The following is an 18,092-nucleotide window of genomic DNA, read 5'->3' as shown; positions in this document are numbered from 1 at the left end:
CTCCTATTTGATTTTGTTTTAATATCCCCTTGCAATTTACTAATTTCTGCTAAGTCTAACTTTAACCTGTCAATTTCAGTTTTCAAGTTCTCTAACCTGTCTACCTCAGTAATGATTTAATTACATCATATATGTATTCCCTTCCTTTTGTTGTGCAACCAGCCTTGTACTTGAACAGATTTCTTCATGTGCTGTGACAAGTTGAAACTTAACTGAGGTCTGGTCTCCTTCTAAACCCAGTGTAATGCATGTAATTTTCTTGTGTTGTGTCCCATGAGCTCATGCGAGCTGCCCAGTTGCCTTTCCATATCTTTGATAACACACTGTTCAGTTCCACGGATCATATTCTTGTGATCATAAAACTTACAAAACCTGTCCTAAACACACACCTGCTTCTTCGTACTGTATGCCCAACAAAAGATGCATAGCCAATGTGAGAGTCATTTCAGAACACTCTGTATTTCTTATTTATTTGCTAGCAACTTCTTTTTAGTGCATTTTCTTAATGCAACTATTCATAACAGGCAAAAAGTTATCTCAGAGTGTATGCAGTTGCAATATAGAATGTTCAGAAAGCAGTTATTTGGCAAAATCATTTGAATTATTCCAGCCTGTACTAGTGAGCCAGAATGTCTTGGCAGATAGTAGCTCATCATGGCAGTTATTCCTAACTTGATCTTGACTTAAATAACTCATTACTGTTATTGCTTATTTTTCCCATTTTCCTCTCATAAATATATTGTCCCCTCAATGTAATTTGACCCTGTACCTCTTTACCAGCACTCATTGTTCCTGTCTGTCTGTCTGTCTGTCTGTCTTCATATGATTGTGACAGAGTGCACAGTGTTCTTTTTTCTCAGATTCTTCTTTTATAATAATTGACATTCTATGACTTACAATTTGCTTTTTGTCTTTACTGTAGGGTGACAGTCTCTGTGCAGTCAATTGTTTTCACCAAATTTGTTGAGTTGTAGTTTTTAAACTGAACACTGGTCATACTCTACCTTTGACTCACAATTTCTGACTTACATGTACGAATATCAAGAGCTTAGATGTTAAACCAGTCCCAAGCAAAGAAGGGAAAGGTGAAAGGTGGAAAGAATATATAGGGGGAGGTATATACAAGGGAGAACAACTTGAAAGTGGTATTATAGAAAGAGAAGTGGACATGGATGAAGATAAGATGGGAGATGTGATACTGTGAGAAGAATTTGACAAAGCTCTGGAAGATGTAAGTCGAAACAAGGCTCTGGAAGTAGACAATATTCTGCAGAACTGCTGATAGCTTTGGGAGAGCCAGCCATGACAAACTCTTCAATATGGTGTGCAAGATGTATTAAATTGGCAGAATACCCTCAGATTTCAAGTAGAGTGTAGTAGTTGTAACTGCAGAGAAAGTGGCTGCTGACAGATATGAAGATTACCTAACTATCAGTTTAATAAGCCATGTTTGCAAAATACTAAGACAAATTGTTTAAAGAAGAATGAAAAAACTGGTAGAAGCACAGCTTGGGGAAGATCAGTTTGGGTTCTGGAGAAATATAGGAAGACACGAGGCAGTACTGACCCTACAACTTATCTTAGAAGATAGCTTAAGGAAAGACAAACCCACATTCATAGCATTTGTAAACTTAGAGACAGCTTTTGACAATATTGACTGTGATACTCTCTTTGAAATTCTGAAAGTGGCAGGGGTAAAATACAGGGAGCGAAAGGCTATTTACATCTTATGCAGAAACCAAACAACAGTCATAAGAGTCGAGGGGCATGAAAGGGAAGCTGTGGTTGGTAAGGGAGAGAAACAGGGTTGTAGCCTATCCCTGATGTTATTCAATATGTATGTTGAACAAGCAGTAAAGAAAACCAAAGAAAAATTTGGAGTAGGAATTAAACTTCAGGGAGAAGAAATAAAAACTCTGATGTTTCCGACAACATTGTAATTGTGTCAGAGACAGCAAAGGACTTGAAAGAGCAGTTGAGCGGAATGGACAGTGTCTTGAAAGGAGGATATAAGATGAACATCAACAAAAGCAAAGAAGGAAAATGGAATATAGTCAGATTAAATCGGGTGATGCTGAGGGAAACAGATTAGTAAACAGAGACACTTAAAAGTAGTAGATGAGTTTAGCTATTTTGGCAGAAAAATAACTGATGACTGTCGAAGTAGAGAGGATACAAAATGTAGGCTGGCAATGGCAAGCAAAGCATTTCTGAAGAAGAGAAATTTGTTAACATTGAATATAGTTTTAAGTGTTGGGAAGTCTTTTCTGAAGGTATTTGTCTGGTGTGTGGTCATGTATGGAAGCGAAACATGGACAATAAAAAGAGAATAGAAGATTTCAAAACAAGGTGCTACAGAAGAATGCTGAAGATTAAATGGGTTGATCATGGAGCTAATGAGGAAGTACTGAATGGAGTTGGGGAGAAAAGAAATTTGTGGCACAGTCTGAGAATAGAGTAGCATGGAGCGCTGCATCAAACTAGTTTTCAGACTGAAGGCAACAACAACAACAACAACAAAAATAGCAATGTGTCTTCCTCAGTCCATCCTTCAGAATGATGTATCCTTACTTTTACTGCCTGTGTGTATTTCTTTTCTTTTTTCCTTCCTCTCCATTTTCTGCTACTACAAAAATTTCAGATATTTTTCTTTAACACTGCGGCTATCACGCAGCTGTTTAGCTTAAAGTGGATAGACATCATGAAAGAAGTCAATACAAGAGTTGTCATTTAAGTTTTTAGAAGCAACTTCCAAATGACATTATTGATATATGGCATTACTATTTTTTTTTAATTTATCATTTGTTATTGTCAAAACAATAGAAGCTTAGAAACTGTCAAAATAGTTTGTTTACAGTGAGCGCTCAAGGAACCATTGTTCTAAAGAAATAGAAATTTCACATGGAAATTTTCAATGAGTGATTTTTAAAATTTTCATAAAGGTTTAATTCAGAAGTAATGTGTTGGCTACATTAATTCAACTTTCAAAAAAGACTATGTACCATAGGTCTGCAGAATTTTGTCATGATTTTACCATCATTGAGACATTTCATGATGGTCATGTTAAATCAGTTGCTATTCTGAAAAACATCAAGGATGTGTGCTACATGATTTCAGAGGACCGGCATTTGACTTACTGTGAGATAGAGTCATATTGGCTTCCTTAGGCATGCTGAAGACTACAGTATACTCATTTTTGCATGTACATTTAACTATGAAAAAGATCTGTTCCCAATGAATTGTGCACAATTTGTCTGAAACTCATTAAAAATAGCTTTATGCCAGTTGGTGGAAAGAAATATCCGTAGTCACATTTTCACTCTGCAGTGGAGTGTGTACTGATATGAAACTTCTTGCCAGATTAAAAGTGTGTTCCGGACCGAGACCCGAACTCAAGACCTTTGCTGTTTGCGGGCAAGGTAGTAGATGAGGTACTGGTGGAAATAAAGCTGTGGGGATGGGTTGTGAGTCATGCTTGGGTAGCACAGAAGAGCACTAGCCCACAAAAGGCAAAGGTACAGAGTTCAAGATATGCTCCAGCACACAGTTTTAATTTGCAGGGAAGTTTACTATTCATAACATCCCACAGAGTAAAGACAAAATTAGTATACAATATTGTAATAGGAGATGAAACTTGGATATATTTGTACAAGCTAGAAACTAAACAGCCATCAACTGTTTGGGTGAAATAAAATTAACAAAAATTATTTGTTTGTGAAGCATTTCCAAGAAAATGACAGCTTGTTTCTTCGGTTACACTGGATCATTGCTTCAGATGATCAAAGAACAACTCATTTTCCACAAATACATTAAGGAGGGAACGAGAAATGTCACATCATTCTTCATTATGAAAATTCCAGCTATCAGATACTGTGTTAAATAATTCATTATCTGATGCAGAGAAAGATAAAGATACTGTGTCATTGCCAATATTCTCATGATTTACCATCTAACTAGTTATGTTTCCGTATATCAAATAAGAAAATATATGGAGCATAATTTTCACCATCTCAAGAATCTGTTGATTCCTTCCCAAACTACGTTTTGAAATATCAGTATTAGAGTGGAAAAACATGTTTCGATGATTGTTTCAAATAAATGCAAGAAAGTGTATATATTTCAAAGGGCAATATTTTGAGAAAAAGTTAATTTATATTGAAAAAAATGTTTTTTATTGTTTTTGTAAGAATGTACAAGGCAAAAATTTTGTTTTTTTAAATGTAGGATCAAGTTTGTTACATCATTTTAAATAGTGCAGCTGTGTTTTAGGTATGGTTATTGTCATATTAGACTTTTTAGATTACAATAATTGAACTGCACTCATTTTATATGTTCTTCCTTGTTCATTTCATTCCATTTCACCAACTTCTAGTTTGTGTTTTCTTTGAAAGCAATATGATCTTGAATTTTTTTATTCAGCAGAATGTGTTTATGGATATCCTTCAAAGTTATTCTAACTAAGCCTCCTTGGTTTTTACATGTGTATAAAATCCATGATTGTGTCATCTCCTGAATTCACCAATTTCTTTGATTGGACCTAGAATTTTTCTCACGATCTATCTTTCCCTTATTTATCATTTCTCAGTCGGGCCTTTTCTATTCATAGTAAGATGTTCTCTTTCATACAGAGCCCCTCTGATTGTATTACTGTGCAGTGATATCGTATCTTGGCATTAAGTGATATTGATTTCTTCATGTAGACACTTTTAGTTAGTTTTATATGTTGTCTTCTTTTCCTATTGTGTGAAGTAAACATGTCCTTGTCAGAAGTGTTTGACTTCATCCACTCTCCAAGATATTTAAACTAATCTGTTTGTTTGACATCTGCTTCCTCTGCCTCTAGTACTCTGAGTGGTGACTTCATGTTTGTAACAATTTTGATGATCTCAAAGGAGATCTGGAGTCCTATCTTTCCTGCTTGTTTCTTCAGTTGTTTGATTTTTCTTTAGCCGTGTCTAGACAACTAGAAAAGATTGGAAGGTCTTCTGCAAGGGCCAGGCAGTCAACTGTCAAATTCATGTTTCTATATCCAAGCTTGACTACATTTGCAACACCTTTGTCAGTCATTCCATTATGCCACTCACAGATCCCCCAGTAGCTGAATGGTCAGCATGACAGAATGTCAGTCCTAAGCGCCTGGGTTCGATTCCCAGCTGGGTCGGAGATTTTCTCTGCTCAGAGATTGGGTGTTGTCCTGTCCTAATCATAATCATTTCATCCTCACCGACGTGCAAGTTGCCGAAGTGGTGTCATATCGAAAGACTTGCACCTGGCGAACGGTCTGCCCGACGGGAGGCCCTAGTCACATGACATTTACATTGTATTTACAGATCACTTTCTCTGGTTCACAGTAGATTTCAAGAGTATGTGAAATCTCTCCATAAATTTTGCCTTGTTGTCGATATCAGTAAGACTGTGTCAGATAATATCCTAGTTTTTAAATCTAAGCCAGATTCTTTTTTAAATTATATTATTCATTTTACTTCATTCAAAGCAAGAGTCTGTTTATGGATTGCTAATTGATTTTGAAATGCATTTAAGATCAAACGATGTTTTTATGCCATTATTACGAAATTATGTACAGTGACATCAATCTTTTAGTCTTTCAGTTATTTTCTGGCAAATAACTGGTGCTGGGATCAGAATAACATGTAGTATTCTTATCAAGACATAGACTGTATATAAGAAACGTGGTCTAAACTCCTCTAGAGATGCAGAGTTTTTATTGCTGCAAGCAAAAGTAATAGATCATCTGACTGGTTCTAAGCACTATGGGACTTAACATCTGAGGTCATCAGTCCCCTAGATGTAGAACTACTTAAACCTAACCAACCTAAGGACATCACACACATCCATGCCTGAGGCAGGATTCGAACCTGTGACCTCAGCAGCAGTGCGGCTTCAGACTGAAGCACCTAGAACCGATCGGCCATGGCGGCTGCCCAGATCATCTGACTGTGAACAGATTTAGATGAGACTAACTATTGAAGATGATATAATATTATAATCAGATTTTTTTTCTTCCTTTCGAGATGAGAATTCATTACCAGTGGACAGAGACATTAAGAAATCATCTAATCTGTGCAGTATAGCATCATGTGATAATTGTACCAGGGGGTTTAAATATTAATAGTGTTGTATTGAAACCTAAAAAGTCTGGTCATATTTACAATTGCTTATCACATAAATAACTTCCTATCAGTGGTAACACAGATGTAAGAGACTGTTAAAGAAATACTACAATCTTCAGCATTACTTTTAAAAGTTAGTTAACACAGGAAGACCATACCATTCAGCCAGTATCTGAACAGTACGCAAACTTCCATAAGAATGGCACAGAATTTATGATTTGAGGCACAGAAATGTAATTAAAAGTGTTGCAAACAAATGAAATGCAGGACTGATGTGTCTCCATGCTAGGTTTTATATAATGGACACAGTAGAATTAAGCCATGTCCTATTTTAGTTTTTTTACATCTACATATATGCTTTGCATGACACCATAATGTGCATGTTAGTGTGTACCTTCCAACTCTGTTAGTCATTCCCTTTCCTGTTACATACAAAAATGAAGCAAAGAAAAAACGACTATCTATATTTTTCTGTACGAGCCACGATTTCTCTTATCTTGTGTTTATGGGTCTTATGCAAGGTGTATGTTGGTCTGCAGTCTATCACAAATGTTGATTCTCCAAACTTTCTCAACAGTATTTCATGAAAAGAATGTGTTCTCCCTTCCTGGATTCCCATTTGAGTTCATGGAGCATTTCCGTATTATCCTTGTGTTGATTGAATCTACTGGTAACAAATTTAGAATGTGCCTCCAAAATGCTTCAACTACTTCTTTAATCCAGTCTGTGGGGATTCCAAACAACACTTCTGCAGTACTCAAGAATTGGTCAAACAAATGTTCTGTATGCAGTCATCTTTATAGATGAACTACACTTTCCTAGTTTTCTCCCAGTAAACTGAAATAGACTATGTGACTTCCCCACGACTGACCTAATGTGCTCATTTCATTTCATGTCACTTACTTATTTAATAGAAATGACTATACCAAGCAAGACACCACTAATAATGTATTCAAACATTACAGGATTATTCCTACTCATATTCATTAACTTTTCCCGCATTTAGAGCAAGCCACCATTCATTGCACCAAACAGAAATTCTATCCAAGTCATCCCGTACCCTCCACAACCATTCAAAAACAATACTCTTCACTGTGTCACTACAGATGATACCTTGGTTTCCAATGAACACTTGCTTCCCGTACAATGTACTGGGTTGTATTACTTAAAAAGCTTTCAAGCCACTCATATATCCGAGAATTTATTCCGTATGCTCAGATGTATGTTAACAGTGTGCTGTGTGGCACTGTGTCGGTTGTTTTTTTGGAAATCTAGGAATATGAAATTTGCCTTTTGGCCTTCATCCATGGTTTTCAGGATATCAAGCGAGAAATGGCAATTTGAATCTTGCATGAGTGATGCTTTTTAAATCTGTGTTGATTTGTGGATATAGGCTGTTCTCCCTCAAAGGAATTTATTATATTCAGACTTAAAATATACTTAAGAATTCTACAGAAAAACAGTAAGTTGGAGCTTTCCACTGGGCAAGTGATTCTGTAAAACTGAATTGTGATTTCATTTGGACATGGTGTCTTACTTGGTTTTAACTCTTTCAGCTGCTCTTCAATGCCAGGGATGTCTATTTATATGTCCTTATTGCAGGTATTTGTAGAGTAGTCAAATGATGGTATGTCTATACGCTCCTCTTGCATGAGTGATGTTTTTTAAACGCGAGATTTAAAACTTCAGATTTCTTTTTGCTGTGTTCTGTTGCATGTCCATCACATTGGAAATAAATGACAACCATTCATTAACTAATTAGGATGCTAACAACTGCTTACCTGTTCTTTCCAGCTTAATACCTCTCCTAGTCTTTTCACTACATTTATTGACCTTATTAACCATTGTGCCATTGGTCTTGCCATAGTGGTAACTCCGGTTCCCATCAGATCATCGAAGTTAAGTGCTGTTGGGCTGGGATAACATTTGGATGGGTGACCATTCCGTCTGCCGAGCACTGTTGAAAAGCTGTGTGCATTCAGGCCTTGTGAGTCAAACTGAGGATTTACTTGATTGAGAAGTAGTGGCTCCAGTCTCGTAAAATGATGTACATCTGGGAGAGCAGTGTGCTGACCACATGCCCGTTCCTATCTGCATCCAGTGACACTTGTGGGCTGAGGATGACATGGCCGGTCGGTACCAATGAGCTCTCATGGCCTGTTCAAGCAGAATTTTTTAAGTAACCATCATGGTTATGATGACATTGTGATCAATAATCTCTGTTTCTTTACTGACAGAGTCGATAATGTCAGGCTTTTTCTACCTATGAAGTCTAGAATATTTGATCTGCATGTGCGTTGTCACTGTAGTTGCTCAAGACAATATCTGAAGTAAGTGTTTGGAACTTCTTCCCCAGACTGTCTCTCTGTACAATGTGCAATGTATCCGTTGACATCTTAGTCGATCCTTGGTGGTTTAAAGTCACCTCCAACTAATATTGCTTGATAAGTGTACTTCTTCTGAGTGAAGACTTTTTTAATGATTCTATAACCGTTACATCTGAGTGGATGATAAGAACAACCAATGTTTAGTTGAGTTAACCTAAGGTCATTACTCCCATCCAGATAACTTCACAGTCGATGTTATTAATTTTGTCGATTGCAATAAACACTCCCCTCCTCTTTTTATGCCTAACCTATCTTTATGATACAGATTACATGCCTCATTAAATATTCCAGAGCTCTCTACTTAGGGTTTCATCCAACTCTCAGTTTTGAGTATAATTTGAGCATGACATCTTTCCAGGAGAGTGGTAAATTCAACGATTTTGTAACAAATGCTTTGGCAATTTACTGTTAAAGTCTTAACATTGCAAGCATCTGTGACATGTGTGCAATCAGATTTCAGTCTTTTGCTTTTTCTGCATGGATTGATGACCCCTTTTTCAGAGGACCTCAAACCATCACCTAACCTTTTTAAAAAAATAATAAAAAGCCAGGGGGTACCCATATGTATTTTGCTACACATGAGGCTCCTTTGTGTAACACATCTCTGACCTATCTACGGATATGTTAATATTCTCCACCCAATGACGCAGGTACAGCTGAGACTATTACGGAAACAGTGGAGTCTCTGGTAATGCCTTCCAGTCAACTCCAAATCAAAGCGTCCAAATTAACACTGGGTATGATACTGCAAATTGTAATCTCTCTCTACTTTCATGCCACAGACAAGACCAGCAGTCTCCACCTATTCTGCCTGCTGCCTGTAAGAAATGAGGATGGCCTCAGAACCCCAACAATAGGAGTCATTGGTGCTGACATGAGTCTCAATTTGAAAATGATTGCACCCTGCACCATCAATAGCCAGAGGCAGAGCCTTTCCCATATCTTGGGTGAGGCCCCCCCGCCCCACCCACCCCCTTCCTTCCCACTAGACATATCGAGTGTACATTGGATTTCTTTCTATCCTCAGGCTGCATTCTCTAAGAGGCTCCATAATGTACCTAATGTTGGAGCTGCCAATAAGTAACAAACTCGCTGCCAATAAGTAACAAACTGCCCCCCCCCCTCTCCCTCTGTGTTCCTGCCCAAACCCTGCTGAGAATTGCTCACTTGTCCACTCATACTGTGAATGCCCAAGGCTAGTCAGCCAGTCGGCCAGCACTGACATACACCATTCACCTCAAGCGACAAAAATATGTTACAACCTGCCATTTACCCTGAGGTGGACAGTTCCCCCACATCAGTGCACCAGACAGTGCCTCAGTAGCTGAGCATGTGGGTGTAACAAGTGGCACTATAGGTGTTCCATTTGATGCACCATTTTCTCTGCCACTACTACATCTCGAGGCAGCAGCCTCCAGATGGCTGACCATGACCTGCAGATCTTTAGCTGATTGCGAACTGCGGCCTGCTGCTCCTGCATTCACACAAAGCAGACACCCCCCCGATCTGTCTCAATATTAAATTTATAATAGAAGATAAATGAGCCCTGTTGTGGGTCACTAGCAATGTCAAAAGTCTCAAATGAGTAAAAAGTGAGTACGACATTCATTAAATTATCGATAGTCTTTTGTTGTCGTACAATATTGGGATGCTTTAATTTCCTGTACTGTCTCCATGAGTTTACATAAATGTTTATTCTTGTAGCTTTGTGACTGAATTCAAAATTGATCTCCATTGTTTTTATTTTATTTATCTTTTTATATAGACTAACATAATTTTTGCCTTCCCATTCATGTTTAGGCCATTGGTGAAGTGTCAGTAGCCATTTTAACATTAATATATCATCAGTTCCTGAATGCTGAGGCCTCATTTCTCATTTCATTAGTGTGTATGGAACAATCATCATGCCATGACATGATTGAAATAAAGAGTTACAGCTGTATGCTGAGAAAATAATTGAAATGCACTGATCATGTAACACAAAGTGTACTTTTATTTTAAGTTTTCATTCACTGAGTCTTGTTGAGTACTAAAAATACATTTATGATCTAGTCACTTCATTTCATTATTTACAGGTAAACCAACAAGTGACTTCTTATGATCTTACAAGCTTTGAGTACTTCAGTTTTAGTTATATTATCAAAGTGCTGAGAACAGTAATATGTATTATTAAGATGTGGAAGAACCAAACAGATGTAAATGGACAAGCATAACATACAAAAAAAGACAGAAAGAAGCTTTATAATAAGACAGAAAGTGAATTCTGTATTATAGGTGACTCATTGTTGAAAAACGTAGTTGTTCCAAGCTCCTATATGAGCGTTCAACCAGGAATCAGGATGCATCAGTTGCATACGTCCTAAACAATGTCTTAAACTCAAGAGAGAGGATGCAGCAGATAAGCATAACAGAAATCCAAAAGGCGTTTTTATGAATTTGGGAACAAATTCACTTTGAAGCAACAGTGTGGAAGAAATTGTAAACCACACATGGAACCTCATCCAAATGGCCAGAAGACTATATTCCAATTGCAGAATAATAATAAGTGCCATTGTGTAAAGGAGATTGGTGAGTGACAGCTATGTGCAGAAGATAAACGAATATTAAAGAACAGTGCAATAAACTAGGAGTTGTCTTCATTGATCCCATCAAATTTCTAAGTGCAAAGTGTCTTGCCAAAGATAGTCTACATCTGAATAGGTTGGGCTCAAAAATAATCAGTAAGATGTTCATAGATGCTTGTCAGGTCTTAAAAAATATGGGAAACTAATAAGTAGTGATGAGGATTAAAAAACTTTTGTAATATTAAGAAAGACAAAAACAAACTGTTATCTGACAAGAAATGTGCTAAAGTCCTTAACTAATACTCAAAGTAGATATGTTATCCACTGGAATATAAATGGTTCAAATACTGATGCTTCAAACAATGAAAGCTCCAAAATAGATGAATTTGAAATCATTCTGTCAGAATGTGCAAATATTAGAGTTGTTTATTTAAACGAGCACTGGTTTACTGAGACACAATTAAAATTTTAAACAAAACACTGAACTTCAAATTAGCAAGCAGCTTTTGCAGAAGAAACAAGTCACATGGAGGCTCACATATACTTCCACCTAGTCATATAAATTAAGAGACCAGAAACTGTTTTAACTATTTAAATGAAAAATATGTGTTTGAGATGTATTGTGTAGAAATAGCGGACTCACTAGCAAACGTGACAATAATCTCAATATACAAAATTCCAGGGACGTCAACAACAGAACTATTCTTTTCTAAGCTTAAAATTATACTACAAGACCTTTTTAGAGAAATAAAGAAAAAAAGACAAAATTGTAATAGCTGCTGATTTTAATATTGATATTACATGTGATAGTAGCTAAGCTTCAAGATTCACTGACTTTGTAAAGAAATATGGTTTCAAATTGAATTTCTTTGAATCTACTAGTGACAATGGGCAATCAGCAACCTGTATTGATAGTGTTCTAACAAATTATGTGTCTGAAGATGTGTATAAATTTTGTATAGATCGATGTATTTCAGATCATTGTGCATTGTTCATTGAGCTGCTACGGACAGACTGGCACATTTCACGTATGAGAACCCATATGAGCAGGAACTTTAGCAAAGAAAACTTGCTAACATTTAGTGAGAAGCTAAAAGAGAAAACATAACCTTTTGGTCATTGTAACTCAAGTGATGAAAACTTTGAGAAATTCCTAATTAGTTTTCTTAGTGTCTTTAATAAAACATTTCCACCTAGATGTTGCAGCCATAAAATAACAAATAAATTAAAGTGGATTAGCCAGGGCATAAAAATTTCCAGTTTAAGGAGAAGGCAACTGCACAGAGAACTAAAATATAATCTACACCTACATCCATACTCTGCAAGCCACATGACGGTGTGTGGCGGAGGGTACTTTAAATGCCTCTATCGGTTCTCCTTTCTATTCCAGTCTCGTATTGTTCGTGGAAAGAAAGATATTGATTTCATTAAATATGTTAGACTCTATAAAACCATATTTAAAAGAGTTGTCAAGGCAGCAAAACAACTGACAAATAGCATGCTAATTTTAAATCAAAAATAAGACAAAGGTTGTGTGGTCAGGTGTTAAACCCATCTTCTTTCTTTTAGTGTTCAACCCTGAAGTTGGTTTGCAGCAGAGAAGCCTCTCTTCTGTCTTTTATTGTTACAATGATGTTGTTGTGTCGTAGGATGTGCCCTACAAGTTTGTCTCTTCTTATTTGGATGTGCCTCCACAGAGATCTGGTTTCCTGTACTGTTCTAAGCACCTCTTCGTTTGCTACTTTGTCTCTCCAGCTGATCTTCATCATCCTTCTATAGCACCACATCTCCAAGGACTGTAGCTATCTTCTCTCTTCTCTTCCAATCGTCCAAGTTTCACGTCCGTATAGGGCAACACTCCAAACGAAACCTTTCATGATATATTTCCTTATTTTCAGACTGATGTTGTTGCTGGCGAGTAAGTTCCTATTCCGATTAAATGCAATTTTGACCTTTTGTATTTGGGTCGCAATTTCTTTCCAGCTTCTACCATATCTTGTGATTTTGCTTCCCAGGTAAGTAAACCTGTTAAACCCTGTAACAAAGAAATTTCAAAAATTGACATTGAAGGAAATATTATTGTAAGTCCAACTCAAATACCAGAGTACTTTAATGAATTCCTTATAAGTATAGCAAAGTCCAGTGTAGATGTAACAGATTATCATAACAAAGTAAATCCCTTTTGCCTAGGTGAAAACTCTGAAAACTGTACAAAATTCTTAAAAGTTTCTATGGAGGATGTAGAAAATGCTATTCCAAAATTAAGAAACAAAAAAATGTGCAGGTTGGGATGCAATATCCAAGTGCTACATATAAAATTGCAAACCCACTAGCTCAAATAATAAATCAATGTTTTGAAGAGGGATGTTTCCCAGAGGTTCTGAAATATGCTGAAGTCAAACCATTCTTCAAGAAGGGATCAAGAGAGACCATGGGAAATTATTGTCCTGTCTTGATTCTCCCAGTCATACCTGAAATATTTGAAAAACTTGCTGTTGCACAAGTCTGAAACTTCATTGCAAAATACTCTGTTATTCTAATCAATCAATTTGGTATACTCTGTTATTCTAAACAATCAATTTGGTTTTCAACAGTGGAAAAACACCATAAATGTAGTGAACATTTTCATTGAGAAAATAAGTGCATCAATAGACAAGAGAAATAAGGTGGCAGGAGTTTTCTGCTACCTCACAAAGGCGTTTGATTCTGTAAACTGTGCATTACTTGTTTACCAACTTGAAAAGTATGGCATTAGTGGCAGTGCCCTACAATGGGTTAATTCCTAGCCATCAAACAGAAAGCAAAGAGTTAGCATCTCTTCAAATGGCTTATTTTTCTGACTGGAAAAAAATATCTCCGGGTGTTCCACAAGGCTCCATATTAGGCCCAGCCATATTTCTCTCTTGTGTTAATGACTTACCATTAAATATCAGCTCCCCATCAGTTCTGTTCGCAGATGATATTTATGTTTTAGTTGAAGATCAGGATTTGAAAAATATTCCGAAATCTGTGATCAGGACCCTCAGTACCTTAGAAACTCGGTTTCAGCTAAATGGATTGAATCTAAACATATCTAAGACTCACATAATATAGTTCAAAACCAAACAGTCAAAATGTGAGCAGATTACGATTGTACACAACAGCCAAGATATAGAAGAACTTGTAGATAAAATTTTGAGCTGGCAGGCACACATTGAATACCTAGCAAACAAACTGAGAAGCTTTGCATTTGCAATGCAAATATTATCAACTGCAACTGACATGGACACACAAAAAGAAGCATATGCATTATTAGTTATGGTATTATTTTTTGGGGTAACTATACATAGTGTGGATACTAAAAATACAGAAAAAAAAAATCATTCGAAATATGTGCACTCCAAATCACAAAGAACCATTGGACCATTATTTAGCATACATAAAATATTAACTCTCCATCCCTATACATATATGAGATCATGTTTTTATACACCAGACATGAATTATTTTAGGGAAACCATTTTGTACATTTACATGCTACTAGAAACAAAGAAAATTTTATGCTCCCCATCCACTACCTCAGACTGTTTGCCAAGGGACCTCAATACATGGGAATGAAAATTTATAATAAATTAAAAGGGAACAAGTTGGTGCAGGTGAATTTAGCTCCACTTAAAAGAAAACTATATGAGGTACTGACACTGAGGTGTTTTTACTCAGTGGCTGAATTAATGCATGACAAACTGGAAATTTGAACTGGATACAATATGTTACATATCCAAGAAATATCCTTATAGTGTTATTATTTATTGTAGTGCAATTATTTATTATTGAAAAAATCATTGTAACTGTATTATAAATTTTTGATATGTCTCCTGTATACAAACCAAATGGATTGCAAATGTATGTCATGAGATGAATAAAACACAATTCACTTCCTGCTTTTTTCCAGGTTGTGTTCATTAGTGCCCGTGTTCACCCTGGTGAAACACCATCAAGTTTCGTGTTGAATGGACTTCTCAGCCTCCTGTTAAATCGAGATGATCCTGTTTCTATTCTTTTACGTAAAACATTTGTGTTTAAACTTGTACCAATCTTGAACCCTGATGGTGTTGCAAGAGGACATTATAGAACTGACACACGTGGTGTTAACCTTAACAGGGTATATTTGAATCCATCACTTACTCTGCATCCATCAATATTTGCTGCTCGTGCACTAATCAGGTACTATCATTTTGGACAAGAAATTGAAGAAGCACTTTCAGATGCTCCTGTGGCAAGTGTTTGGAGCTGTGCTAATTCATCATCATCTGATACTATTTTACATGATGAACCAAATGATGAACCACTATCTTCAAGTCCTGAAGATAGGACAGATGCCTCAGAAGATCAAAACAGAGTCTGCACTATAGAAAGCCAGGTGTCAGGACTGAGTTTGTATGAAAAGGAAAATGAAAGTGTTAATAACACACCTATTGATAGTAATGTGATATCCTCAGTGAAAGCTGTTTCTGGAAATCTTGAAACTAGTTTTACAAGTGCAGATAATAATGTTTTCTCTGCTGTCTGTGAAACCATATTCAAAAGTGTTGCAAGTGTCTGTGATGGCATTTCGAAGGGTTATACTGCTACTTCAATAGCTCCAAATATGACGTGTAATCAGAATTTTTCAGATACTTTTTCAAGTGTTGATGAAACAAACACTGCTGGAGCATTATCAAATCTCTTCATTCAGCAGAAAAATTTTGTAGCAGCAGCATCAACAAATGGTGTGAGTTGCTCAGGTGTTTCAGTGACTGTTAGTAAATGTAGTTCTTACACTCCTAGTGTTGCAGCATGTGATGTTTTCTGCAGTGATGATACAGAAAATGGTGCGAGTAATACTGTGTCATTTGTGGGTATAGAGAAAAACTTTAACCCTGAAGATTCTGGGCTTTTCCTATACATTGACCTCCATGGACATGCTTCAAAGAAAGGTAAAGTAAAAGCTTATATTGAAAAGTCATATGTTATTAAATTACATATTTTCACAAATAAGTATACTTGTGTTGCATGATTTGTCTTATTAAAAATTCATAGTCAGTGTGTCATTAGAAAGTGTAATTTTTTTCCGTGGTGTACTATATTCAAATTCATGGAACATTTCATAACTGCCAAATCAATTTGATTATGAAAAAGCACATGAATTTAGGCTGCTTCTGCTCAACTAACATGATATAGCTTCATTTTGAAAATTCATTGACAAAGCAAATTTTAAACATGATCCTAGTGAGTTACTTAACAAAACCCTGCTTTTGTTGTGTGCTGTCATGGATTCTGATGGTGGTCAGTCATAGATATTACACAGACAACTGTGAGAGGCCATTTACAGAATGTGTGCTGTCTTAAAGTGCAAAATAGTAAAAGGCTATCAGATTATAAGTGCTGCTAGAGCTTAGGAACACAATGCAGTAGCTCCAGGAATGTGCCGCAGGTGTTGTTTCCAGCCAGCAGTACTGAAATTACCATACCAGCCTTTTTACTGTGTGGTCCATCTTCATTTGTGACACTGACTGTGGTTTAACAAATGTTGATGTTGTATTTTAATCCATGTAGCCATGACATTACATGATTTAATAATTGAGATATTTCATTATTTGCATAAACATTTCATTTGTTTGTTACTAAAAAATAATTAACTACTGTCAATAGATCACTCATGGCACTGTAGACTAGACAGTATATTACAGATGTATCTCATAAAATGTGATGTGGTACAACCTCAGAAAAAATAAATGTTGTGATAAGAGCTATGACCTCCAGTTTTTAAATTTATGCAGGTAGTGGCAAGGAACAGTACTTCCAGGTACAGAGGATGGTTATGTAATTCTCTAAAGGTTTGAACACAACAGTACTTTACTAGCATGGTGAGGTGGTATGTTGTTATGTTCCATCAGCCTTTGAACTGACTTATCCAGCCAGTTGCAGTGGGACTTAACAGTTTAACAGGGGCTCTGAGCCATGGTGCAACTTTGCATGCCAACAGTGAAAGAAGTAATAAATGACAAATTAAAGTCCTAGGACTGGCTGGGAATCGAATCCCAATCCTTTGGATCTGTGGTCTGTCACCTTGTCACTTAACCCCCGAGCCTAGTATTGTACAAAAAGATGCGAAACCAATAGGCAACTTTCATGCAGAATGTGCTTAATTTTTCTGTTTCCTGTATCAGTTTTTACAAAACAAATTAACCATATTGGTGTTAAGACTTACAGTACATAGAATTCCTGTTTTCTGGTCAAAGGGAAGATCAGTGGTGAGTCAACCCCACAACCGTTTATTACGCATTTTATAAAATGTTATATTCTTAATTTGTGGATTTCCTTGCTTTGAATTACTTTCATCCATTTCCTTATTTGAAAGTGTTAGAATAGATGCACATGCCTAGAGTATATTTTTGGAGCTGTTTCTTAATCACCCTATTGACTGTAATGAGAGAATTTTTCATCAAATAAGATACTTTATGGAATCAGGAAAGAGGAACCCAGATAATGCTTCACACAGTGTTGATTACCATATTTGTAAGTTACCATATTTGTAAGTTACACATTTAATGTCCATCAAAAGAAAAGGATTACATGTAATTAATGTAGGTGGCCTTTGAGCAGAAAACCAAAAAGATGAAATGTGGAAAACTTTGCTAACCAGAGACAAGCTTGTGATATAGGTATCCTACAAATTATATTAGTTAGAACTGGTGGAAAGAGGGGGGTGTGTACAAACTCAATTTGTGCTGGTGAAAAGCTCTCAGGCTTCCACCCTGGTGGCAGTGTTAAAATACCAAGACGTTTCCATGATTTGTCATACTCATCATCTTCTGGCGATGTGTTGAGATATGAAGTGTGAGGATGCTGTGATATTTATACTATTGGAGTGACCCCCTTGCACCTGACTGTGTGACCATGTGCTGTTTGGCCGGACAGCAGGCAGGGAGGGGGATGGGCTGAGGCTGCAGTGGTGGGGGTAGCGGGTGCTCCATTTGCATCTTTGTGTG

At 36.7% G+C, this 18,092-nt stretch overlaps 1 protein-coding gene across 2 annotated transcripts in view; it reads left to right on the top strand.

Annotated features, from left to right (window-relative positions):
- LOC126268178 (cytosolic carboxypeptidase-like protein 5) overlaps positions 1 to 18,092 on the top strand; it is a 167,609-nt gene that overhangs the window by 90,343 nt on the left and 59,174 nt on the right. For both annotated transcript variants that reach the window (XM_049973779.1, XM_049973787.1), the window contains one exon: positions 15,014 to 16,037. In XM_049973779.1, coding sequence (XP_049829736.1) covers positions 15,014 to 16,037 — 1,024 coding nt within the window. The remainder of the gene's footprint in view (positions 1 to 15,013; positions 16,038 to 18,092) is intronic.

This window comes from Schistocerca gregaria, chromosome 1 (genome assembly GCF_023897955.1).
Source record: "Schistocerca gregaria isolate iqSchGreg1 chromosome 1, iqSchGreg1.2, whole genome shotgun sequence".
In the NCBI taxonomy this organism is placed as follows: Eukaryota; Metazoa; Arthropoda; class Insecta; order Orthoptera; family Acrididae; genus Schistocerca; species Schistocerca gregaria.
The sequence above is the reverse complement of the archived record's forward strand: the minus strand, read 5'-3'. Positions and strand labels throughout refer to the sequence as shown.